The sequence below is a fragment of the Pundamilia nyererei genome, unplaced genomic scaffold (genome assembly GCF_000239375.1).
Source record: "Pundamilia nyererei isolate P.nyererei 1_Seehausen unplaced genomic scaffold, PunNye1.0 scaffold00006, whole genome shotgun sequence".
Taxonomy (NCBI): domain Eukaryota; kingdom Metazoa; phylum Chordata; class Actinopteri; order Cichliformes; family Cichlidae; genus Pundamilia; species Pundamilia nyererei.
The window spans coordinates 7,885,813-7,912,924 of NW_005187407.1; the positions used below are offsets into that span (position 1 = coordinate 7,885,813).

At 40.8% G+C, this 27,112-nt stretch overlaps 1 protein-coding gene across 1 annotated transcript in view; it reads right to left on the reverse strand.

Moving 5' to 3' along the window:
* Positions 1-27,112, reverse strand: part of kiaa0825 (KIAA0825 ortholog) — a 115,155-nt gene that overhangs the window by 72,046 nt on the left and 15,997 nt on the right. Inside the window, exons 7-16 of the mRNA XM_005722417.1 lie at positions 19,492-19,659; positions 17,256-17,329; positions 16,824-17,081; positions 12,526-12,803; positions 9,226-9,376; positions 7,196-7,386; positions 5,842-6,048; positions 5,525-5,635; positions 3,649-3,788; positions 852-1,031 (exon numbers count right to left, since the gene is read on the reverse strand). Of these exons, the coding sequence (XP_005722474.1) occupies positions 852-1,031; positions 3,649-3,788; positions 5,525-5,635; positions 5,842-6,048; positions 7,196-7,386; positions 9,226-9,376; positions 12,526-12,803; positions 16,824-17,081; positions 17,256-17,329; positions 19,492-19,659 (1,758 nt within the window). The remainder of the gene's footprint in view (positions 1-851; positions 1,032-3,648; positions 3,789-5,524; positions 5,636-5,841; positions 6,049-7,195; positions 7,387-9,225; positions 9,377-12,525; positions 12,804-16,823; positions 17,082-17,255; positions 17,330-19,491; positions 19,660-27,112) is intronic.

A 27,112-nucleotide genomic window follows, 5' to 3' on the forward strand; every position in this document is an offset into this window, starting at 1 on the left:
ACGGCACAAACTGTTTACGGAGGCGTAAGGAACAATAACAGCCCAAGGTGTTCGTTCGGCCTTTAAACTCTCCAGATCCCAAAACGATTGAACATCTGGAGGACCTGCTGGAACAAACCGTGATCCAGTGTCAGTACCCTACAACAAACAGGACCCAAAAGAGCCACTGCCAGACACCAGAAGAGACCAGGAGGAGGGCAGCCAACACAATATGAAATATATGCAATTTTAATTTATTTACTTCAATTCACTACTCGGAAATTCATGTAATGATTATTTGTCATGTTCTCCAGTTTATCACGAACTATTCATTTTAAAACTAACCTGATTTAAAGTGCTGTATTTTAACACATACTTTAGGCACAGTGTGTTTGACACACTTCTGAAGTAGGAAGTAGAAAATCCTAGGAGTTCCTAGTTGAAATTTTCAACTGTAGCGCCCCCTCAAATCAGATGTCCCACTCAGAAAGTCAGAGAAGCCCTACAAACCCCAACTTTAAAACAGTAGTGCATCTAAAGTTGTAAAACTGTAAAGCATGTACTCTGTACTACCACTTTTGTGTATTTGTGACTGACTAAATAGGCCGTACATAGAGCACTGACCAGGTTCTACATATGAACATCTGCAGCCGTTTTTGTTCTTTTCCAACTGCTACTACTAGAACACAACTCTGGAATGAAGTCACTCCCAGCTCTGACACCTGATTTCCAAAGTAAAAGGAATCCAGGGTTACAGTACTAGAGCACACAAACTAGAGATTGTACAACTGCTCATTCCGAAATCAGTGCAATGCCAAATTGTGGCAGCAATTGATAAATATTAGGACACAGCAGCAAGGTTGTTACTTTACCTGCCAGAGTGTAGAGATGTTCCCATATGTGTGCACGTTCCAGGTATGGTTGAAGGGCCTGAGTCAAGGCCTTAGGAACATTATTCAGGCAAGAGAAAAGGTTGAACAATGACATCATGAAATCATCTCCCGCCTTGCAGCTCTCTGTAGACATTTCTGAGCTGTTCTCCTGGCAAAAATCTGAAAAATTAAGCGTCATTTTGGTGACACACATCTGTGAACAGTACAAATAAATGTGCAGATTAATGAAATCTTGATATTCTGGACCACTTGGCACAAAAAACTGGATGCACAAAAAGATTAACACTCGTGCCCACACATACATCCAAGGGTGTGTAGGCGAGTGTACAGCGGTTTTTTTTTTTAATGTTTTTTTTTCTTTTACAAACTATAGTCCAGAAAATATCACTCTTATGGATGTAGGTTTAGAAAGATACAAAACCCAATTCTGTGAAGCAGCATTTTGATTTCCGTGAACAAAAGCACATTGGAAAATGTCAAGGCTTCCCAACCTGACACATGTTAACAGAACGGGTGAACAAAAGGCGCTGTGGAGTAGAAGGGGAAGAAAAATCCACATCTGTGTTAGATGGAGGAAAAGAGACAATAAAAAAACAGAAAAAGAAACAGATTTCAAAGCCCCTGGCTGTGGTATCCACAGTACACGGAGACAGGAAGTGAAAAGGAAGGGGTTTTGACAGGGTGTCCTTGTGGGGGTTGCTGTCTGAGAATAGGGCTGAGGATCGAGGTGTGTATATGTGTGTGTGTGTGTGTGTGTAACCCATATGGATGTCTATATATGTGTTCTATGTGCTTACACGTAAGTGTGTGTGTGTGTTAAGTTGACAGGGGTTGCTGAGGAAAAGCCCATTGCTCCAGAGGTGGCAGACATCCAGCAGTCTGTCAGTCAGCTGTGTGGGAGATGACAGCCATTTGAATAGGAGAGAGTATGTAACGCAGCAGTCAATGAGGGGGCGCTGTGATGAAGGGCAGCATGGCTTCCTTCTGACTAATGCTGAACTATTTTAAAATGACAGGGCTAAATTAGCTGCAGCATCCCAGTGACAGTAACATTAGCCACCTTAATAACATGCAGGTAGGAAGTGCTCAAACTGTTCATGGAAGCTGATTTCTTCTTGTCCCTCTAGCCAAGACTCCCTTTGCATCCCTCATGGCTATTTTCATTCACAATAACAAATCTAACACGTAGACTCCAAAGTGGTCAAACAGCCTGACCTCCAATCAGTCCATTAGGTGGCATTGTGTGGATTACACCATCATCTTATTCACTGCCTGTCTAGTAATTGGTCCTTGAGGAGAGAGTGTTCTGGATCTCACTGCTGTGGCTGCAGTGGTCCAGGAAACAGGGGTGACTAACATTAATTTCCACTTGGGGTGCTGGATAACATGGCAGGTTAACTAGGTGCCTTATAATAATGATCCCATTATGGAGCAGCAGATGACTTCAGAAAAACATGTCAGTGTGCTGGCACATCTCTGTGGAGTTTCCACTACTCCTGCAGCACACAATAATTCCAATGTGTTTTTGTTTCTATGCTGATTTCTCAAATGCTTTTCCCCCCCTTCCTCTCTGTCTCTAAGCTTATCCAACCTTGATACGAAGCCAATGCATACACCTGTTTATCTTCCGGACAGCCAGTCAACCAGTCACAAGGGCCCTCTCTGTAGACCTCTGTAATTGGAAGCAGACACGCTGAAGATAATAAAAAGGCCATGTGTGTGTGTGTGTGTGTTTGTGAGTGTGTGTGTGTGCATCTGTACACCTCTAATTTAGGGTAAGCTGTACAAATGTGAAAAGTGATACTGTAGATGTAGAGAAGGTATGTTTTCAAATTATTACACAGTGCGAAGGTCTGTTAGTTGGCTGGCCAGTTTTCTCATAAGTTAGTGTGCTTTGATAAGGCAGGTACAAAGAGTTAGAAAATGAACCATCAACAAAAAAAGAGCCTTGAATTAGCTATAATAAAGTCTAACTGAAACAGCGTGGATTCACCAAACCATCTATTAGTCACACTAGAATTTTTTCATCAACAGTGCTTCAAAACACACGCTAATATGTACATGTATGTGGAAGTGCAGAGGCAACACAGTAGTGTAGGCATTCAGTCAGGCTGTTCCTTCTGTCTGTCTGCTTCCTGGTTAATTACCACGTCACCGTGATAACACATGAGAGTCAGCGCTCCTAGCGTTGATTTACGGCAGCATGCAGAAAGAAGCATTGCGGAGCCTCTGAGTCAGACTCAGACCGAGCAAGAGAACAAGACAGTGAGAGTTGTTATTAATGAGGTCGCTATAATGTGAATTAATGTGCGAGTGCACAACAGTCTTTAAAGGTTAGACTGTTGAGAAGACTGTGGAGAAAGGAAGGAAGGGAAAATCTTTAAAGGTCAGGCCGTGTGTTTCGCCTGTGCCTGTTGAGTGTTTATTACTGCACTCTATTGATTTAGTGATGATGATGACCAAGGTGAAAATGATGATGAAGGCAAAGATGCTGATTATAACTTCATAAAATGGATAGAGCTTACCCAAGGTCTATAAAACTTACTTAAGATATTAGAGCGCTGCAATTAAAACAGAGGTAAACACTTCCCTGTCATGTTCTCTTTGGGATCAGAGAGTTATTAAAAAAATGTAATTTTAAAGAATGAAAGAACGTGGCTTTAATTGTCCCCGAAAAGACAGACAGCCAGGTATGTCCACAACACACACACACACTATAGCCCTTATCCAGTAACATGTAACAATCCACGTATGCATGCAAAAACGACAGACTTACAAGAATTTTCCAGGAGTATTCTGGGCAGGTGACAGTCTCTGTAAAGCAGCATTTGAAGGAGCAACTTGGGATTGCATCCGGGGTCAGATGTCAGTAGCCTCAGTTGACATGCCAAAGATGCCTGGCCCATAAGGCCATCTCTGGGAGAGATGGAGGAGAGAAGGAAGGAAAACAAAGTTGACAGTTCTGCAGTGTCAGGTGAGGTAGAAGTCTGCTTAGTGAGAGACAACAAAGAAGGAAAAAGCTTCACAAGTGAAAGATAAAGAAGTCTTTGATGACGCTTTGGAGGGAATATTTGGTAACACTGGTAACTTCCTTCAGTGTCACTCACTCCATATACAAGCCAAGTCTCCAAATGCCTTCATTCTCGCTTACTTATAGTGTGCACCGGGAAGGAATTAGCTCTAATCTTGGCCAGCTAAAAGCAAATTAACATTTGGGAGACAGCCAAATACATGAATATACAGCAGTACCCACCCCTTCATCTTTTGTATAACCAAGAGGCTGCAGCCAGCTGTGGGTAATGAGCCGTATCCTTGGTGTGTGTGAATGCGTGTGTGCGTGTGCACTCTTCAGAGCCTATGCTTGTCGTTATGTATGTGTGCGAGTGTGGGAGCATGCTGACATGTGTGTGCCTCCATGTTACTTTATACATCTCAATAAAATCTAATGGAAGGAATGGACAGAGTTTGTCTGAAGAGCAAGGAGGCGGGAGGCAGCACAGGGGGTGTCTGCCCAGAAATTAACCATTCTATTTGAGCCAAACGGCTAGAGCAGGGTGCACCCTGCTGCTTGACTGAGGAAAACTATGCCTCGGTCTGACAGCACAATTTATGATGTCACTGAGACCGCAAATCCAGGAGAAATCCTCTTTTAACTGCTCTGATGAATCTATCCAGCTACAGCACCGGGTCATCTTACTAAACCAAGACACACAGATATAGATGTATACACACACACACACACACACACACACACACACACACACACACACACACACACACACACACACACACACACACAGGCAAGATAAATAGCGCAGGGTATAAATGTGCACATACAGAAAATATTTTTTAGCCTGTACAGCTGGATGATTTATTGAGATCTTTTGTGATTTTATCATTGCTTTATTGAATAACCATAACAATGGGCTTTATTTTAATGGACTGGGGAGAGATTTGGCCAGAAAGGTTGAGGACCTGTGGTTCTGGCCACGAGCCACTGGCAGGCTGCTGGCGCCTTCGAATGAAGGCAGGAGGTGGGAGCAAAGAAATAAAGAGGTCATAAAAATAAACTAATTTCAGTTCTCTGATACTTAGGAGCAGGGGAGCAGGGGTTAGTTTGATTTGTGCTCCATCAGCGCACAATGACATCACCTCTGGCTGTGAAGCAGATGAGAGGGGAGTAAGGTGGAGACAAGGGTGAGGGGAAAGCATGATTGACTGCACAGTGGAGGTCACAACAGTAACCGGACACAAATGTACACACATGTATATAATTGTGCACATTCAGGTGTGTATGCTATCAATGCATCATGTGTAAAGCTCTTAGCAACCATGAGCATCAACAAACTCACTGTCAGCGTCAACGGTAGTTCATTCATTTGGTTTTTCTTTCTTACCTTGCATCTGTGTTATATTACCACAACAACTGCAGCTTGACACTTGAGTGGCACGTTATATATCCACACATACAGTATGCAGCTGTAACTCCAAACACAATCACATATGTTTCTCTACACACGAGGAGGATGGAAGGGATTGTGATTGCTTGGCATACCAGAGTGTGTATGTGCATTTGAGAGTGAACATGTATATTGTCCGTGTGCCTGCTGTATGATGGGTGATAGATGGTTAGATGGGTCTATTTTGTATACCTTATAGCTTGCTCTGTGAAGACCTCGGGGTTAATAGCATTTAGCCAGCGTATGACAGGAATGGTCGGTGGGTCTGGTGAGGTCTCCTTCGCAGCATCTATCATAAATGTCCTGTTGCATATGGCAGCATGTTTACATTTACAAAAAAAATAAAATAAACACCACACCACACAAATGTTTCCAGAATCAGTGGTAACAGCCATCTGACTCACTCTGTTCAAACAGTGTAAGATGGAAAGTATGAAAACATTGCAGTATCTTTTTATCATCTTACCAAATTTTAAATTAAATAACAAAAATGACCATACTGTACCAACCTATGTAGCAAAGATAGAGGTGCTGTGACAATGACGAGGACTGTCAGGAGCTGGTCACACAGGTTGTGGATTTGGTATGGCCAGTCTGAACCACCTGCTATTATGGTAATCACTGAAGAAGGGTTGTAGCACACCAAGGCCTCAGGACCTTCACACAGACTCCACATAAGGTGCTCCACATACAGCAACATTGCTGTAATGTCACATCTCCAGGACGAGGGAAACAGAAAGAGTGAATTTAAAGAGAAAAACAAAATGGATGTGATTGAAAAGCTGAGAACACCTAAAGATTATCTACTGCGAGTCTCATTTCACAGCCAGCTAGATAATAGGAACTTCTTCTGATTTTACCGTTGAGATCTGAAGCGTCCCGGCTTTGGATTTCGCAAGATTTGCGATCACCCTAAAACTTAGTGCTATGTTACATCAACCCACTGCTTTTACTTATATGCCAGTAAATCTGCTTTCTTAAATGGTTATGGAAGGCTGCTCATCATCTATCATCACCTCTTTTTTGCTTCCCTTTGATCTAAATTCTCACAACAAAAGGGAAAGGACTGATAAAATAGAGATGATGGAGCATAGGAGTACCCATGTGAACACTATAGCAAGAGGGAGACCTGGAAAAGCTTTGGAAAGGCATCTGTTTAGCCTATGCTCACACTTTATAACCGTCCTTCCAGAAACACACAAATCTCCCAGAATCATAAACCAGGTTTCCCATTGACATCTCATGTATATTGCACTCAATCTTTGTTAATACAGAGTTCACTTTATGTGGCATTTTTGAAGCATGGTTTTTCCTGTAACTCCAACTGATGTATTGAACAAACAAATACTAAAGGTTTCTTGAAATGATGGCCAAAGAAAAGCCTTACTGTCAAAGTTTCAGACTCCCAGAGCAGAGACTCTGGAGTGGAAGCAAACTGAGTTCCTCCGATAGCTCCTAGCCTTTGGATAAAAGTTCCCGTGATGGAAAAAGTCTGTGTGTGCTGCATGGGGCTAGAATGTGTGGGTGGTGCCTCCACTCCTCAAACTCAGATTCTGCCTTTTACATTTGCATTAAAGGATAGACATGCACAAAATGCCGACTGTATAAGAGTCTTGCATTTTTTTGACGTGCTCAACTTATTAAAAGTCAGTTGTTTATCAACTTTGACTAACTTCCATCACAGCATTTCTCAGCAGTTAGTCCATCCACAATTAGACAAATGAAAACGATTGCGACATATTTATTTAAATGTTAAAAAACAAAACAAAATGGAGTGTAGGTCTTTGCTTGGTGTATTACTGTTTTAGAATTCATTGTTATATTTATATGTATATATTATCAGTAATATGCATGATAAAATACCTGATTTGCAGGTGCCTCTTATATGAAGCCCGCGCTCTGGCATATCTTCGCACTAGCAGTTGTAAAGTGTCTGTTAGAACCTGGCCAAGGACATCCCTGGCCAGCTCCGCTGGAAGGACCGCCCACAGGTCGCTGCGAAGCCCGCACAGGAAGTAGAACCACATCTGCACTGAGAAGGAACACCTCTCGCCCTGTGGAAGAAAGTGATAGATTTGAGGGAGGGGGGATTGTAGATGAAGACATGTTATCATATGGAAACTGACAGTGAAGTAAAAACAGAGAGAGGAGTTAAAAAAGGGAAAAAAGAGAGAGTGAGAGAGAAACCCTGAAGGAGAAGAAAGAGAGGCAGAGACGCAGGCAGGTCTGTCAACACCAGGATGTCTCAGTGGCCATGCCACCTGCACTCTGCACCTGGGTTTCTTTTCCCACTGGGATTTTAGACTGCTTTAAAGTCCTGGACTGGCAAACACATCACAACCAGCACACACTTCCACATCCACTCTCACACATAAAAAGAGTGAAAGAAGGAAGAGCAAAAATCAAGAATGTTTCACAAGAAAGTGAGAAGAGGGGGGAAAATGGGACAGATTAAAAATAATTACTATCCTGGCATCTTGCAGCTCTCTTGTAAAATATATAGGAGGATGCATTCTTTCCTTCACCTGTACACCAGAGTTACTATAGTTGTATATCATTTCTAACTAGTTTTGCTTTTTGTCTCATTTTGACTTAAAAAAAATCAGTTTAGTTTCAGTTTAGTTTTAATTATTTTCAATTTTTCGTTTTAGTGTTTTTAATTATTTTTTATCTTTTTTATTGTATAGAGGCCAGAGAGATATCAAAGGCAAGATTTGTGAAAGAAAAAAAACTACAATAAAAACAGATAACTTTTTGAAAGCAGCTGGCTCACGGTGTTGTAGACATCCAGAGTCTTAATAGATGTAATAAAAATGTTGTTTTTTTTAACCAAACTTACAAATACTTGAAGCTTCTCTACATTTTTATCTTATTTTAATTGGTTTTCAAGGTTTATTAAATAATTCCAATTAGTTTTAATTTTTTTCTAAATTTTTGGTTTAGTTTTCATTAACCATTTTAACTTTGCTATAAACATCCTAAATCTTCAAATTTATCCTATTATAAGGTCATTTTGCACAACGCATACACATTAACACTACCAAACTCTTCAATCCATTTTCTCCCACTTCACCCAATCTCTTGTTTACTTCCCTTCTTCTTCCTTCTTTTCCCCTGTATGTATTGGTCACAAACAGGAAATAAGTCCAAGCTTTATGTCCTGAACGGAGTTGCCATCTTCTGCCTATAGACTCACTCAAGGTTACACAGACAGGAGCTGGATCCAAATCAAAAATATAAAACATCAAAAATATAGGTACATACATAGACATACCAAATGACACTTACATCCTGAGATGCTGCTGTACACCTACACATACATTTACTGGTACGGATGCACAAAGTGATGGCTGAACAAAAGCACACACCTGCACACAGCAGGCCTGTCTGACACCAGTGACCCAGGGAGGGAGGGAGGAACAAAGGGAAAAAAAGTCAAAAGCAAAAAGAGAGAGGGGAGGTTTAGATTTGTTTAAGGGCATAAAGGTAGGGGAGTTCCAGGGGCCCTCTGCTGTTTCCAGACAGTCCCAGTGTAGACTGCAGACTTCAGACAACTGAATCCCTGGAGCCCCCAGGGCAGCATGGAAGCCACAGATGTTCTCAGGGAGCTCAGAGTAGAAGACTGAGTTAGAAGTGGGAGAGTGGGAGGTAAAGGTGTATTGTGGGAATGAAAAGAAGAAACAAGAAAGCTCTAGGGTGTAATTCCTAGAGTTCCTCAAAATCTATCCAACAAGCCTCCTAAGACACTGGCATTGAAATTTTTGCAATAAAAGAAATCAAATCAACACACAACAACACTAGAGCTGTTTTACACTTCAATAAAACTCACAGAAGTGTGTCACAACACATTTGTTTTGTTTAGTTGTTTGTTTTTAATCATATAGCGATTTTACCTCATAGAAAGGTTTAGGGTCAGCCCAGTGGTGGCTCTCTGCATCCTGAAGAATGCATGTATAACAAGCCTGGATACAGTAGCTGGTCAACTGCTCTCTCATGGCCTCGACTGTATCTTTGTATTTCTGCACAGGTAGTGGGGTCAGGGTTCTAGGCACAGATGAAGAAACATCTTTAAAGGTAATGTTAGAAAACACATAATATAATACACACAGCATATTAAATGAAAAAAAACAAAAAAACAAAACAAAACAGGTTTACTAGGGTAAACAAGTTCAACAGTGCAGAATCCTGTAATGCATATGGATAATTAAGAGCTGTCTTTTATGTACTGGGAGCTATCAATGGCACGGGTGAAATGATTAGATGAAAGAATAGATGATTTATTATAAAAGTTCAGTGTGACATTTCATACCCTTTAAATCCACCTGCCTTTATACTTTCCAGAGAGGGGACTTAAAACCAGGAGGGAGTTAATGGTGTAAAGAGAGGAAGGCGGTTTATGACCAAATGGGGTACCATGCAAGTGCAGGTGGAGTGCAGGGGTAAAGGGCCAAGGGAGGGAAAACAGGAGCACAAACAGCACCAAGGATGTTTTTAAAGGAGATCTGTGGAGAGCAGTTTAAGGGGGTGATAAGGGGCATGAAAATGTTGAAGAAAATGGATGGAAAAACTTAGCAGGTGCAGATACTGTGGGTGTTGTTACCCTCTGTCGTTATCTCTGGTAACCCCCTGTTCATCTAGAATTTCTTTGACTTTCAAGAATCATTTTAAATTTCCTAGTTTCTAAATTTGGAAGAAATCTTCTTCATCCACTGCTTCAGTTGATTAACATACTAAATATTTATCTTTTATTTCAAATTAGGGTAAAAAAAAAAAAGAAAATGTATTTTACATAAGGTAGCTGGAGCAAGTAGTGCTATGTGATTTTTGTTTCTGGTGCAAATTCTTGTAATATAGATCTGCAAAGCTGCCTGTCAGCTGCTAATGGTTACTGCTGATACTTTAAGAGATGCTGCTTGCAACTAGGCAAGACAGGCAACTGCTAGGTAAGGCAGGCCCCAGACCGGTGGGAGGCCCCTCAGGGCTGACAGACAGTTAACTACAACGATAGCAATGTTCAAAGTTGGGAATGGCAGTATAGGAGAAACCTGACCTCTCTAAAGGGACCCCCACCTAACTCCACTCCTGTTGCAAGTGGCATGCACGATTCTGTTTGAACAAATGTAATCACAAGGAAAATGAAGAAGAGCTATTACGATCAATGATATGATTTTATACTTCTAAGAGTAGAAAACAGAAAGAAGAAAAAGGAGAAAGAAAAGAAAAAACAAGGCAGTGGTAAGTGGAGCAGATAGTCATCAAATACAATGCTAAAGAGCTAAATGCAGATTATTTCTTTGTTTACTTTGTTTGAATATTGGTTTATTTAGCTAGCAGAGCGGGGCAGATTGCGCATGGCCAGGGGTCAGGATTGTCTTATTAGCATAGCAACCAGATATTAGAATCTAGTAGTTACAGAATAGATACTTTATCACCATTCAGCTTTGCTTTAGACATTGTTATTGAAATAAACATGGTCTCTGCCACTTTTCTTTGTTAAACGTTGTCTCCACCTGAGCTATGGATGATAAGTTATGAAATTTAGAGCCAAGTGTACTCTAAATTACTACATTATATCAGTGTAATTATTGTGCTATACACTGAGGGAAATTATTATTTAATCCCCTGCTGAATTTGTAACTTTGCTCGATTACAAAGGAATGAACAGTGTGTAATTGTTACGCTAGTTTCATTTTAATGGAGAAAGACAAGAATATCAACCAAAAATCCAGAAAAAAATGCATTCCTTAAAAGTTATAAACTGATTTAGAGAAGGCTTGGGAGAAAAACCAAATTGAAGCTCTTTTGCATCAACTCAACCTGCCATGTTTGGAAGAAAAGAAATGCTGAGCATGACCCAAAGAACACCATCCCCACAGTTAAGGAGAGATGTGGAAACATTACTATTTGGGGCTGTTTTTCCTGCTAATGGTACAGGACGACTTCACCGCATTGAGAGGCCAATGGACAGGGCCATGTACCATTAAATCTCACACAAGCACCTCAGCCCGAATACTTAAGATGGGTCATGCAGGTGATATTTATTTCCCTCGGTAGATCAGTCTATAGCACAATAATTACACCAATATAATTGAATGTATGTGCAGTGTGGTGTGTGCATTTTGTTGTAGTTTCCAAATCTGTTATGTAGGTTTAATGGTTTTCTGAAAATGAAAAAGGCATATTTTCATTATGTAAAAACTTGAGTAGACAGTCAAGGCTATCAAATGTAATGTGTACGTCCAAGAACAACATTCAAAAGTTGAATTTGAGTAATGCTAATTCTGTAACATGAAAGCTATGAAAATTGCATTATTAATGTGTTAGTGTATAAATATACTTCCTTTAATATAATGGTGATGAACACTTGGTTGGGTGGGCCTAGGGCCCATAGGTTTCTAGAATCAACACTGGATATTTTGAGAGTCGTTTTAGAATTACTTTGCCACAGTAAAGCATTGCCTGTGTCTATAAGTGAAGTTTCCGTTTGTTTAGTTTTTAAGCAATCCACTAAGGAATCACCAAAGATAACTGTGACAAGTTTAGGATCAAATCAGAAGTAAAATATAATCACATTCTCCCCATGTGTTCCTGAGTTATGCAGTTGAATAATGACTAGTAAAGTCTTTTTGTGGAACATTACGGTGCCACAGTTAAGCTGACATTTGACCTTTTAAATGCAAAAGGCCATCATTTCATCAGTTTATCCTGTTAGACCAATGTGTGAAATTTCATGTGAAAGTCATAATTAGCATGTTTTGTGAGTTTACAGTGACCTTGACTCTTGACCTTTGACCAAAATATTCTAATGAGTTCAGCCTTGAGTCCAAGTGAGTGTTTGTGCCAGATATTGTCAAATTTCCTAAAGGTCTAGAAATCATAAAAATGGTACAGATTTGAAGTTGCAAGCGACCTTTGACCAACAAACTCTTATCAGCTCTTCCTTTAGCCCAAGTAATTGTCTGTGCCAAATTAAAATAAAAGCCCTCAAAGCATTCCACAGATATAGCATTCATGAGAACAGGAATTAAATGGAAACCAGGAGACATAATGTCACTGGCCGTGGCAGTCACCAGGTCTAAAAAAGTTGGGAAAAAGACAAAGCATGGGAGCAAGGCAAATAAATAATTCAGCTGCGTGAAGTTTAAACAAAATAACTGTAAATGTCCATAAACATCTGGAAACACACTACTTACATTTTAGCTGCAGCAGTACTGGAATCCTTCAGCCTGGCACTGTAGTGCTCTAGTCGCTGGTGCACATAAATGCAAGTGGCCAGTAGAGCATGCAAGTTCTTCAGGGGAGCAGAGGATGGTACCTCCAGGGCCCTCTCCTGCAAACGACCCAACATGGCAAATGCTGCTCTGCCACATGACTCTATAAAGCTTGATCGCACCTGCAGAAGAGAGCTCTCGTTGCAGGCTGCTGCCAGTGGTAGTAAGGCATCCATTTCAGACATGACTGCTCCGCAAAACTGAGGGGGGAGAGAGATCGCAAACATGAGGCAAGATGATTTCAGTAACAGAGGGAAAATCTGTCAGTAAGAGGGAACAAAAAAAAAAAAAAAACAGTAAAAAGAGACCTCATTAAATGTAAATAATGGAACATTTGTGAGAAGTGATCAGAATGACAAGGATTCAAGACTGAGCTGAGTATTACACAGGCATTTATCTTGTGTTTGCCTACTACTGAAAACAGTGACAAGTGCAAACGATGAATACAAATATCTGAGGACATGCACTCGGCATCAACTTTGCTGTTAAAAATTCACAGCATTAGGTCGAACAAAAAAACATCAGTCATATTTTATAACATTGTTAATCACCGTAGTCACAATCTAATACAAATTTTACAACACACTGGAGGAGGTGGAAGTCAGACAGGAAAGACGCACCACAGCATTTCAATCAGGTTGAGTTCTGATCTTTCATTGGGGCCATTGCAACACACTGATAGTTTCTTTTTCTGTTGGAGATTTGCGGCTGGGCTTAGGATCATTGTCCTGATGCATGACCCAAATTCGGCCAAGCTTTATTGGTTGGACAGATGGCCTCACATTTGACTCTAGAAAATTTTGAGTTGACCATGAAGTCCTATGTATACCAATGATTACATTGTGTCCAGGTCCTGTGGCTGCAAAACAAGCCCAAGGTATTACACCTCCACCATTATGTATGACACATGGTACAAGAAGTTTGTGCTCATATTCTGTACATAGTCTATACTAAATGTGGTACTGTGCATTATGGTCAATCATCTTGGTCTTGTCTATCATTGTTCCAGGAGTGCTGAGGTTTGTTCAAATGCAACTTTGCATTTGACTTAAGATGTGGCGCCACTTCTTTTCAGAGAAAAGATTCTTTCTCCCGGTAGCGCTTCCAAACAAGAAAAACTCAGTTTTCTTCTTAGTGTACTTTCTTGAACTTTAACATTTAACATGAGATGTAGCTCTTGGGATTTTTTTGCAGCTTCTCTGAGCATTGCACAGTCTGACCTTGGGGTGAATTTGCTGGGAGTTCCACACCTGGAAAGATCCTGGCAACTGTCTTGAATGTTTTCCACTTGTGAATAGTTTTTCTCGCTGCAGAATGATTGGCTTCAAATTGTTTGGAAATGACCTTATAACCCTTCCCAGATTGATGGGCAGAAAGGACTGCTTCTCTAAGATCATTGTCGATATCGTTCCTTCTTGGCATTGTACGAATCAAACCAGCAAAACTTCTGCTTTTATGCTGTTGATAAATTAATCAAATGTCAATTTTTTACATTACTGTAAAAACTTCTTACACAGCTGTATTTGTGAATCCAAATGTATAGACCTAAAATATGCATATGCTTGAGTTATGAGTGGATCAGTAAAAGCCTTAAAACATAGCACAAGGCCCATATCTGCTGGATCTATTTATCTAGGTCACACTGAAGAAAGAAAATAACACTCAGAAGACTGTTGCAGTTTAATCAATCAGTCAGTCATAGTGTGAATCACCTGCTTCTACAGTCACGGGATTACTTGACTAGCTGTCGGAGAGGACTGAGAAGTTCAGCATTTCTATTTCTGTTACAGCTAACAGTGTGTCTGCAGCTGACAATCTAACAATCTCTTCAAACAATTTTCTCGATAAAAGCTTTCAGTGGGGCCGGCAAACAATGACCGCTTGGACAATTAAGTCAATACAGGACTGAATGTTGTCATTAGGAGCTTATCTTTGATGGGAGAAAAAAGGAGCATAATGGAAAGATCCTGAAGAAGCATACAAATACAGTATTCGCACACATATAAACACTCACACACTGAAGCCAGTTGAAGTCAGTCTGAAACCTTAACTAGCTAAGATCAAAGCATGTGATCCCACCAGGACTATTGCAGCAAGGTGAAAGAGATTTTATAAAGTGCTAGCGAGCCCTGTTTATGTGTGTGCAGAATGTGGAGTAGACAGACAAGTGAAGAAATGAACACGCAGGTGAGGGCTTCGCTAAAGTCTGAATACAGAAAAGGCACTTCTGCTGCTATAATAGAAAGCTGGCATGAAGGTTAGAAGGGTCTAGTAAAACAAGGAGAGTTCAATCCCAGGTTCTGACAGGAGGGTGAGTTACAGCTGTTGAAAGCAGGCTGTTTGTAATTCATCTATCTGCCAATAATAAAAGTACATCATCAAGTACTGTGATGGATGAACAGTATCATTGCAACCTGCATATTTATGGTAATATAGACAGAGGAAAGTGGGTTCGGATAAAAAAGCGAGGACTGAGGTATGAACAAATGAATATAAATGTGAGAAATATTGATCTATCATAATATCTTTCTACCGGCAATTTTCAAGGTTTTGTCTTGTAAAAAGTAAATTTGCTCTTCTCAGACACTAGAGCATGTTCAAGCATATTCGAGCAAACACATAGAGTATGTGTGTATAAACACATATACCACCCCTCCCACACACACACACACACATACACATATATGTATTTGTCTTGAATATCTTTTTAGCTCAGTGTTATTGAATTCAAATGCATGCATGTATAACCTTTGGGCTGAAAGACTCTCATCTTTGAAACGTTGACCTACACATAACTACGCTGTACAGGTCCTGAGTACAGACAAATTCTGACACTCGTTAGCAGTGAGAGCCACAAATACTGTCAGTGTAAAAGGGTTAGGGGAGGAGAGAGTGGGAGGAGGGAAGAAAGGTGAGGCAGTAATGATAAGAGTCTCAATAGTGCTCAGTGTAGAGGAGAGTGGTGGGTAGTTGAGAGGAAGATGAATGTGAGTTGGGGAAAGTTTCAGGTAGAACTCCCTGAAAAGTTGTTCGGAAAAATTTAAAACTGCAGAGAAAATGAAGAAAAGCGAAAGTGAAAAAAAAGAGGAAAAAAACAGCATAGTGACAGTGTGTATGCGGCTGGCCACACTGGAGATCCTTTTGTAGAGAGTTAAATTCTAAACCTTGTCTCACATTAGACACCAGCCTTACCTTTGGAGAAAAGTCAATCTCTGGTTTCTGCTTCACCTCTCCCTGCCATTTCTCAGGCCCTCTCTCACCCCTTCTGCTTATCCTGCTTTATTCTGTTCACTAACCAAGCCTCTTCATAATACATCCCTAGATCATTAGTGCACCATATACCCTCCACTTTCCACTTTCAACACCTTTCTCTACATCCCATCTAACCTACATAGTGGTTAAATGGTTTTTTTTGTTTGTTTATTTTTTGTCTTTAGAGAACTCTGGTAATACTGATGACTTTTTCCGAGGAAACTTTTCAAGGTGTCATGCCCAAATCATTCGGGCCCTCTTTTGCACAGAGACCTTTCTGCTAGGGTAACAAAAAACATTATTCTCCCTGGGCCTAGGTATTGTTTGGAGACTTGCATTGTTCTGGGTGAAGAGGACAGTGAGTCCACTGTGTATGGGAAAAGGAACTAGCACACAAGACTGCACGACAATGAGGGCCTTGTACAGATATTGCTCATAGAATAAACCTACGCATTAGACTCATGTGTGTCTTCCTTTTTTGCACGTTTGACAACAGCTGAGTTTTACACATTTAGTACACAAAATAATTGACTGAAAGAGAGAGAATAAGGTTCTGAATTAGTGCTATTTGGTACTGAATGATAGAAAGGACTTGATATAAGGAAAGGTTAATAAGAGGAATCTATCTCTATAATGAGAGCAATGGGGGTATTTAACAATAGGAGAATTCAGAAGTTAAATTCCAGCCTGTCTGCACCTTTATTTTCTTTTTTAAATCATTCTTAAAGACAACAGGAGTAACCACAGGAGAAATTCTACTTTTGCTTGATTAAGGCCCTGCACTGTATTAGTGGGCTAATTTGATCTACAGTAAAACCAAACATTCCTCCAGCACGGCTTGTGTGACAAGAATCATTGGATAACTACATACTAATAACTAGAGCTACTTAAGGACTGCCCTGAAGCAAATGTACTTAAATCAAATTACAATTAAACATCGGTTTACTCGACACTATGTGCAAGAGTACCTTGGCTATCATTCTGGGAGTCTCTGCCTCTGAGTAGGAGGAGAATGTGTCTTGTCTGAGATGTGTGTTGCTGGCAGTGGTGAAGGTGGGTCTAGTAATCAGGCTCAGGGAGACAGAGAGATGTCCAGAAGAATGCAGTTCGTCTTCTTGTTGTAGATTCTTAGCACAGACATTATCCAGCACCACCTTTACGCAATGCTCCATGTGAGGGACTAGTCCCTTGAATGCTGACCTCCAGTTGAACTCCAGAACCTTTGCCTGGCAAACAGGAAATGAGCCAACAGCCAATTAATGTCTGAATGGTGAAGGGAATACTTTACCTGTTCATTTCACTGCTATAAAACACTGCTTGTTTGCAATCCTAAAAAAAAGTTAATATGCCCGCATGATATGAAATAGTTGTAATGATAAAGAAACATGTAAATGTCGTACCTTTGTTGTTTCTGTGGTGGATTTCTTGCTCTCAGTTGTGTTGTCTGAATCCTTTTTGCTTTTTTTCAAGATGCCTAAAAGCACGATAACGTTTTTGATCAATTTAAAGACATTTATTTTACAGTGTGACTAGGAAACAGCTCAGTCAAACTTACAAGTTATCAACAATGACAATGAAACTTCAGAAAAATCCTGGTTTGAAAATGAATCGCGATAATCTGTAATATCTTTCAAGTCTATGGATTATTTAGAATGACTACGTCTATATTAAGTATACTGTTATTTCCCTATTGGCCAACATGAGAAGTATAAATGCACATGCCTCAAATGGAGTAGAAAAAAATTGCCACTGGCATTTGCTTTAAAAGTCTAAATTTGAGGTTTAAATTTGATTTGAACCCAGATAGTATGAGCCTTAAATGGGGTAATTCCATGAAGGGAGCCTGTGTGGAAAGAAGGGGGAGTGTAGGAGGGGCTGACATGAAGACAAGCGTACAGGATGTTGGGTTAGGGTTGCAATTAAAAAGCCTGAACATCAAGGCCACAGTTTCCTAATCAGAAGGCGAAGAGTAAGACCCCAGGCGAGGCAATTTAGCTGAACAAGACCGCATGCAATGGAAGAAGAAGGAAGCAGCAAGCGCATCACTTTTTGACCTTTAAGCCCATCTGATGAATTTCTGGTAATTAAGCTGTTTGATTGCCTGGAATTAATGATTTGGATAACTGCCCTTTAAAGGCTGTTTACCTCCCTGTAAATTGAGCCTTTCTGCAAGTCTTGTTTTTGTAAATGTAACCTTTATGGAAATTACTCCATGCACCAAAAGCTTTCATTTAACATTTCCGCAGCAGCAGTTCAAAGGGGAGAGAGGAAAGGGATACTAAAGGCTTATATAACACCCCAGATAATTCCCAACTAAAATAACACATTTCTTCAGACACAACTCGAGACTTTTGGAAAGAACAAGTAAGTAACAGTGTGTGTGTGTGTGTGTGTGTGTGTGTGTGTGTGTGTGTGTGTGTGTGTGTGTTTATTTCAATTTTCTGTGAATTCTATGAATTTAAAAGGAATTATGTTATTCTTGTTTGACCACTGATTTAAAGAGAGGATTTTATTTTTAGATACATAATCTTGTACACTCACCAGACACTTACACTTAATTAGGTACACCTTGCTAGTACCAGATGCCTAACCCTTCTTTTGCCTTAATTGTGGCTTAATTCTACGTTGCACAGATTTCACAGTGTGCTGGAAACATTCCTCCTCTTTCGGTCCACATTGACTGACAACATCAAATGGCTGTTGCAGGCTTCTTGGCTGAAAATTCATGATACAAATCTCCTATTCCACGATATCCCACAGGTGACTGTGGAGGCCATTTGACCATAGTCAACTCATTATTGTATTCAAGAAAAATGTTTGAGATTAATTGAGCTTTGTCAAAACATCACTTGGTGCATTATTCTTCTGGAAGTAGCGGTCAGAAGATAAATGGATGGACATGGTCAGCAACAATACTCAGGTAGGCTGTTTAGATAGTATAAACAGCAGTTTCTGAAGTACTTGGACCATCCTGCCTGGCTCCAACAACCATTCCAAGTCACTTAAATCGCCTTTTTTCCACCATTCTGGAGCTCATTATGAATTTCAGGAGGTCACATGCCTTATATGCACTGCTGTCTAGTGATTGGCTGATATTTGTTTTAACAAGAACACACAAGACCAATAATAATTTTCAAAGATAAAAAACAACAAATCAACAAAAACTTACCAAGCGTCTTAGTCAAAGTATATGAAGAGTTTATTGAAAATGGAAATGGATTGGCATTTATATATCAGTTCTGTTGTATCAAAGCACTTTATATTGCATGATATTAGGTTTGATGATGGTGAAGGAGACACTGTCTAAAAAGTCCGATCAAAATCCCCCATACTGTAGGTGTTCAGTCATTCTTACATCATGCTTTAATACTTAGTAAGCCCCTGACTGAAACCTCATGCCCTATGAATTGGAGCACTGTTATCTTGGGAGAGGCCAACTGTGATCATTGTTTTGATTTGCTGTGACCCTCCATACTGTGGAGACATGTAGACATAAACCGTTCTAGCAAAATGTTGCCCTTGGCATGAAAGAGCCACCAAATCTCCTCACAGTTCAGGTCAAGAGTTCTTTATTTTTATACTTTTGTCTGTCATTTATAGATAGATACATGTGTGCATTTTTGAGTAACTGATTACCTTTTATAGGAGGAGTGTCTCCTGTACAGTCAATGAAGATCGTGTTAGTGACCAGCTCCTTCACATCGCTCTCAAATCCCAGCAGGGTGCAAGCCAGCTGGGTTAACGCCCTCAACTGGTGGGAGGTCAAACTAAAGCTCCGACTTTTCGTGGGAAGCTCCAGTGGTGCTGTCAAGGGGGGAAAAGAGAAGAGATCAAATAAACAGTGTGCATGCTTAGGAATGCATGACTAGCAAAGAGATGCACTACAGTTTACAGTTCAGTAAAGGAATAAACATTTTCATGAAAATGGGTTTTCAACCCAACCTCCCCGCCTACATGCACTCATCGGAAAACACCACCCTCCACAAGTCTTGCCTCGCACAACACCTCTTATAAATATCGACCCATTCATGTTTTCCCAAAACACGGCACAAACAAAGAGACAGCGAAAAAAATATGCAAAACTTTGCTCCCAGAGAAGTCACACATGCACATCCCTCTCTCTCAGCACAAAACTTTTCTCCCCATAACCCGCCGATGACCCCCTTGGCAAATATGGATTTCCCATTTTGGAGGCTGCCAAAGCCATCACCCAGGGGATGTTCCGCATTAAGCTGGAGAATGGGCGGCTAGGAGATGCGTTGCCATACTCCCAGACACATGCACAAATACTTTTGTGTGTCCGCTTAAATGAGCTCCTCCACTGCAAAGGCATTTGGGAATGGAAGAGCTCGGTATTAGCCTTGACTCTGAAAGCTCGGAGATGATTGAGCGTTGAGACGGGAAGAAGAGGGGGGTCCTTTTCCAATAATTGTAACATTATTGCCTCTGAATCCTAATGAAATTTTGCCATATTGTTAAACAAAATCTGACAATATGAAAACACATTGTCCCCAAGGATGCCTGGTTTAATCATGCATGAGGTTTGACTCAGTGTGCTGTGTGTGGGCACTTGTGTATGTTTATATGAGTGTTAATAAATGAGAGTCGATGAGTTTTTGTGTGTTTTCGTATCTGTTGGGTGTGCGCACACTTGTTTACGAGCATGTAACGCAGGCCATTATGAATAACTTGATTTGCAGGAGGTGCTCGAATGCACATTTGCACATGTCAGTCGTGCAAGACAATTGTCACACACCAACCGGATTTCTATGGCCACCATGGAATAAAAATTCTGACCTCAAGTTTTTTTGTTTTTCCAAGTCTACATCTATACATATATTTATGTGCGTGCGTGTGTGTGTGTGCGCGCGGCTGTGTGAAATCACAAGTGAACAGATGTGTAATTTGGTGTGTTTGCTTACGTTCATGTATATGTGTGAGCGCGTGCATGTGTGTGTAATTAAGCTGCATGGGTCTGCAGCTTAGCAGCTCCTCTGTAATGGGGTCCAGTGGGAGTCTGTGCTAGAGAGACTACATCATGCTGCATGTGTACACGCGTGACCTGGCTGACACCCATGTGCCTGTCTCGTTCTCCAGCTTGCACATTCACGCACGCACCACCAATCTTGTCTATTTCTGAAGTCACCAGCAAATCAAGAGCTAAAGCTGTCAACAACTCAAGAGTAAACAATCAACCGGACAAGCCAGGAAATGTTGTTGATATAACCACACAGTTACTGCACCGGATTATCTAAAAAGTAGGGATGCATTAAGTTATCAGCCAAACATCGGCTGTGGCTGATAGTCACATTGCCATTAGCGTGTCTTCTTAATTATTGAATATCCATATCTGTGCATTATCCGTGTGTCTGTCTGTCTGAATACTCTCAAAACTGTATCCATTTTTAAAGGGTTTATTTTGTGGTACATAAATCTACGATCCATGTATGAATTTATGCTCGGCATGAAATAGCTATATACTATCTATACTATTTATCTATATCTATACTGAGTTCTCTGTTTTGCTTGCACAAAAACAGGGATCAACAACCTCAAAAACAAAATAAATAGAATCGATAGTATAATTAAGAGTAACAGTAACACTGGTTAATTTGGCCAATTCAATTCCCAGTCGGTGCATCTCTACTAAAAAGCTGCCACTATATCCCCACCCTGTTGCCCCATTTTAACCTTCTCTGTGGCATACAGCAACCATTAACCCCCACCTCAGTCTAAGTATCACCTTTTCCAGAGCTTCTTTCTCCTCTTTACCATTCATTCTGTTCATTCCCTCAACCTGTGACCCTTTGACAGCTCCACTTGCTCACTAAGTCACACCCTAAATAGTCGCACGCATGACCTTGATGTTCAGCAATGCTGTGCCTCAGCCTTTCATTGGGGTCTGCAGCGCAGCTTATATAGGTATTTATAGTCGTCTCCCTAGCCAAATAGCCCTATAGCCATAGCAGTCTAGTACATAGCCATCTAAACCTCATTATACCTTTGTCACAACAGTGAGGCCAAATGAAGCCTCCCATAGCCACTTGATGGAGAGGGTGTGCTTAAAAGCACCCAGGTGTGTCATATAGCATAGTACATGGCATGTCTTATAGAGCAGAATGAGGAAGGGCACTAGCAGCCAGAAGAGTTCAACCAAAGGTCAATGTAGTGAGAATCAATAAAGGAGGAGCCAGTGGTGAAAGCAGGGCAAAAATGATATGTTTATACAGTATAACAGCTCCTTCCATATAACATTATGGACGGAGCTTATGAGTGAGGATGCTCCTATAAACAAAAAGACAAATGTTAAGCCATATTCTGTGATAACCATTAAAGCAGTTGGCATCTTATCAAAAAGCCCTCAAGGCAAGTAGCGCGTTATTCATCTTTATGTTTCATGCGAAAACAGTGCCATTGTTGAAAAAATGTCCAGGAAAAATCAAACACCGCAGGTCTACAGTGGCCAGTTTTTAGTTTGTATCTTTTAATAATGACAACAATGTAACACAAAAGTGGGAGGAAAAAAAAAAAACAGAGCAGGTATTTTTGGCAAGCCATCATTCTTCTACTTTTCTCTGTGGGTTCCACCATCTCCACAGTCCTCTCTCTCACATACGCACACACGTGTGCACACAAACACTGCTCATGACTGGCAGAGAACAGAGAGAGAAGGGAGAGAGGAGGAGATCTAGGGGAAGGAAAAGGGGTGGTGGTTAGGGATGAAAACATGGGGAAGAGAGGGAGGGAAAGAGAGGGAGGGGCGGGATAAGGGAATTCCCTTAGCAGTTGTTATTGATTCCGGTGTTTACGGGCGAATAGTTTAGTGCCGTTTACAAAACAGAACAGATGCAGCCAGTGAGCAAAAAGGTAAACAATTGCTGTGTGGCGGGCTGCCAAATCCCCAGTCTGATGTATTAAACTCACGGTGAAGAGCATTTCCCCTTTGGCTGCACTTATTGCCACTTCATTTCCTCTTTGCTCACATACACATTCTCTCCTTCTTGTCATCTCGCGCCTTCTCTGCATCTTTCTCTTTCTCTCTCTCATTCCCTCGTTTATCTGAGGGAAAAGAAGAAAAAAAAAGGATGAGGGTGTAGGTGGCTTTTTTGCCGCCTGGCTATTTTCTGTCCTTCTCTAACCCAGGAGGCCCAGTTCTTCCTAACAGAGCCATTAGCAGGGGGAATTGCATGTGTCTGACATGGCCGAAAACCAATTATTAGACACTTTCTACCAAATGATGCCCAAGTCTTTGGGGAATGGGCAATCATGCAATAATTTAGCCACTGATTTAATTTCTCTCCAGCACAGCATTCCCTTCCTTTTTCATCCTCCTGTCCCTCTATTCCTCTTCTTTCTTTTGCTCTGTCTCTCTGTAGTAAATCCGACCGTCTGAGGGTGGTCTGCCTATGCGATGCCACGCTGGACTATAGGCTCTTATCATGTCATTGCAATATGTGAAGGCAACTTTTCCATGTTTGTGCAGATGCCTGTGTCCTACAATACCCTCTACAGGTGATGTAAACATGTGGTTTCATTAAATCTCACCAGATAAGGAAAAAGTAATTTTAGAAGACAAGGCAATTTTAGTACATCTTACATATTGAAAAATCAAAGTGCTTTACATAGTTCATAAAATGAATAATACTAAATTAGACAGATGTCCTCTTGTTCAATGAGGCTTTTTTTTTAATTTGTTTTTATTAATATCCTGAAAGTCACCTAAATAAAAACAGGGATATAATTCTAGAGCCTTGTTTACGTGAATCCTCTAACTCTAATTTTGAAGGACAGGTATTTTAACCGCTGTTATCAGAACAGATCAACATTTCACTCCACATTCAATGCATTCAAAGGCAATGAATTAAGCAAAACGCAAACATTTTCTTTTGTTCCATGAAAATCATGAGTCAAATGATGACTCATGATTTGTTTTTGTAGCACTGTTCTTTGTAGCAACAAAATCCTTTATATACCTGTATTGACCTTTGTGGTAACCCGTTAACATTTCCCAGTTTACAGTTCCTGAACACACAGTTAACACATATTGTACTTCTAAATGCAGAACAAACAGTACAAGTAAAGCACTGACTACACCTGACTTGGCACACTCCCTTGTTAGTTTTTTCCTGCAGTGGTCATAGGTGTATAGCTGCATGAGTCTGTTAGTGCTCCACTTCACTGTTAACATGGAGCTATTGCCATGCTATACTTTCTCTTCCAGCTTGTGTTTTCTGTGTACCCGTGCCTCCTAGTGTGCTCATCTCACAGGGTGTCAAGCAGGGTCATATGGGTGCCTTGGGGTACGTCTGTGCACCTTTCAGTGTGTATTTGGGTAGAAGGAGAGTATGAAGTCACTGTGGACCGGCTGCTAGGCCCTGTGACAGCTGGGGTCCTCTTCGTCAGTTGCGGCCCACTGCTCACCCAGACAGCCTTATTATGGGAGGCCTCCTGCCGTGATTTACCAATATATACTCTGACACAAGCACGAACATGAACACACACACACACACTGTGATCTCTTGTGGCCCTTTCCATGGGTGCTGTCCAACCAGGGCACAGCAGGGGCCACCGAGCACTTCACATAAAGAGAAAGTAGCAATGTTTGATATCTCAATTAAGTTGCTCTGCAAGGAAGAATGTGTAGTTGTGACGATGGAGGTGGTGTTTTTTGTGGTTACAAAGACGCAAACTTTTTCTTTCGATTTGAATGTATTTTTGTGTCCTTTTCCTGCGTCTTATTTTGTTTCTGGCTCTCTTTGTGATGAGCACTGCAGTGACAGGGAGATAGAGGTTAAGATTTCTCTGGCTCCCTCTGCATACTTGAACCGAGAGGGCTGGATGAAGAACACGAAAGAATGTATTGTCCTGATGGGAGCATTTCATTAAATCCCACTTGTTTAGTGCCCTTGTTCGCATCATTGTTTTCAAGCCCTCAGCGAATCACACTGACTCTTCATCACGAAGCGCTGGCTGCTCTCAATAAGCAAGCCATTTTTGTCTGTGCTTCCTCAATAGAAGGTGCCAGGAAAATGTTCATATCCTTGAGCTGTTCAAGAGTGATACACAAAAGCCATTGTGGCCACTCTGAGGAAATGGGGAAAAAAAATAATAAATGGCACGCATATGACACATTCTCAAGGGCCATGAAACATATTCTTTTCTGCCATTTCACTGGAGCCATGATTTAGAGAAGATGAAGAAGATGACAGACACACACATAAACACAACCGCAGAGTAAAGACCCTGATCTTCTCATTAAGATTAGTAAACAACCACTTGCACTGTTTGGTAACTTCCTTAACCAAGGGCTTCTCATCATGTGCAAGGATAGTAAGAGAGCATTAAATTAAAAACAAAAACAAAAACACACAAAGCGACAAAAAAAAGAAAAAAAAAACAACAGCATCCATAAACTCCAAGCATCACACAAAGACATGTGCATACGTGTACTCAGTGACACACACAAACCCCTCTACCTAGCCCATAATTACATGGAGGCATGCGTGTGCACGTCCCAGGCTGACAGTGTATATAAACTCAGGCAGAGATATGATCTAGTGAGGAGCTGCTTTTATTAAATATTAACAAACGCCATTCCCGAGTAGCCTCAATCCCCACAAGCACCTCCAATGCCAGTCTTAGCCTCAGCCTAGCTATCTCGAGTCACTACAGAACCTCTCTCCCTGCTGAATAGGCTGCTGTGCTTTCTCTAAGAAAGAGTTCAAAGAGCCAGAAAGGGTGACGAGGGGGGAGTTGCAGTGATGGTGAATGTGCTTGCTATACATGTTCTAACTCAATCCTTTTTTATCTATAGGGAGCTGCCAACGTAGTCATATGGGGAAATTAGTGGAAGTGGAATTTAAATCAGTGTTATCGGAATGGGGTTGCAGAGTGTTTGAACAGAAATTCACAACCTCGACTTCACCCCTGTGGTCGATTGTTAGGGAAGAAAATTGTGAGTGCGCGTGCAGCGAAGTTAGAATGAATGCTTTTGATGTCCTACAAAAACATGGATCTCCTATGCATACATATGTAAATTACTGATGCCATATATGGAAATTTAATGATGCATTTTTAAAAAGGAGGTATTAAATGACTCTTGATAATGTTTTTTTAAAGTAGGCCTGAAATTAGTATGCTCACACACACACACACACACACATCAGAAACAACCCAGAAAGGTCACTGAAAACAGAGTTTGTACGAACACATGTTGACTTACAAAGTCACGCATACACCTTAAAATGAAAATCAACAGGTGTAAATATATTGCACAAAAACACTTTTGGTAACACTGCCAGTTTTTCAGTTGCAATTTTTAGCTAATACAGTGTGGCAACTGTATAACTGTAAATGTCTGTATTTGCAATCCAACTTATACTTTCGGAAATCATATCATTAAGGGCCCAGAAAAATGCTTTTAAAGTATCAAAACTGTAGATAATGGTTCCCAAATGTAAAAAATATTACTTGCCTTGTTTTGGCAAAATTACACACACACACACACACACACACACGCGCGCACACACACACGCGCACCACACCTAAACTTGGCCCACCCACTTCCCTACCGACTCAGTGAGGTGTGTTAGTAAGGTCTAAAGCCCGTATTGTTCCTGACCAACCAACCTGTCTCGCACTTGCCCCAGTCCCACTGTTCACCCCATTACACCTGGAAAACTAGGAGGAAAATGGGAGAAGAAAAAGGGTAAGAAAATGGACATGGAAGAGACGAAGTAAAGGAAAAGCAGTGAGGTGGAGGTGCTCAGACCCTTTAAATCTGTCTAGGTACAATGTCAAAGTCTGCCTTTGAGTCGGTGGGGTTAAAAGAGGAGGCAGATCTCGCTGTGAACGTTGTTAAATGGTTCAGTGGTTTGACAGTGGCTGATGCTACAGACAGCGCTACTCCCCTGGGAGTCCGCAGATTCTCCCAGGCATGGCTCTTATCAAAATATACCTACCGCCTGCCTCTTCTTCAGAAATAAACAATAACACAGCAGGGGAAGAGGGAAAGATCTAAGGAGTCATTGGATGCCTATGAAAATAGAATGCCTTTTTTTTTTTTTACTGCTGTCATAATTGTCTTGACAATTATGGGTGTAGCATACAGTATAGACAGTAAAGTGTGAAAGCAGATTATGTGTTAATGTTTAAGCCATGGGCATTTGGATAGAGGATATGTGGTTTCCTGAGCTTTTTTTTTTTTGTAGTGGGGGGACGACTTAAAAAATGAACAACAGGAAAATGTAATCCCAGT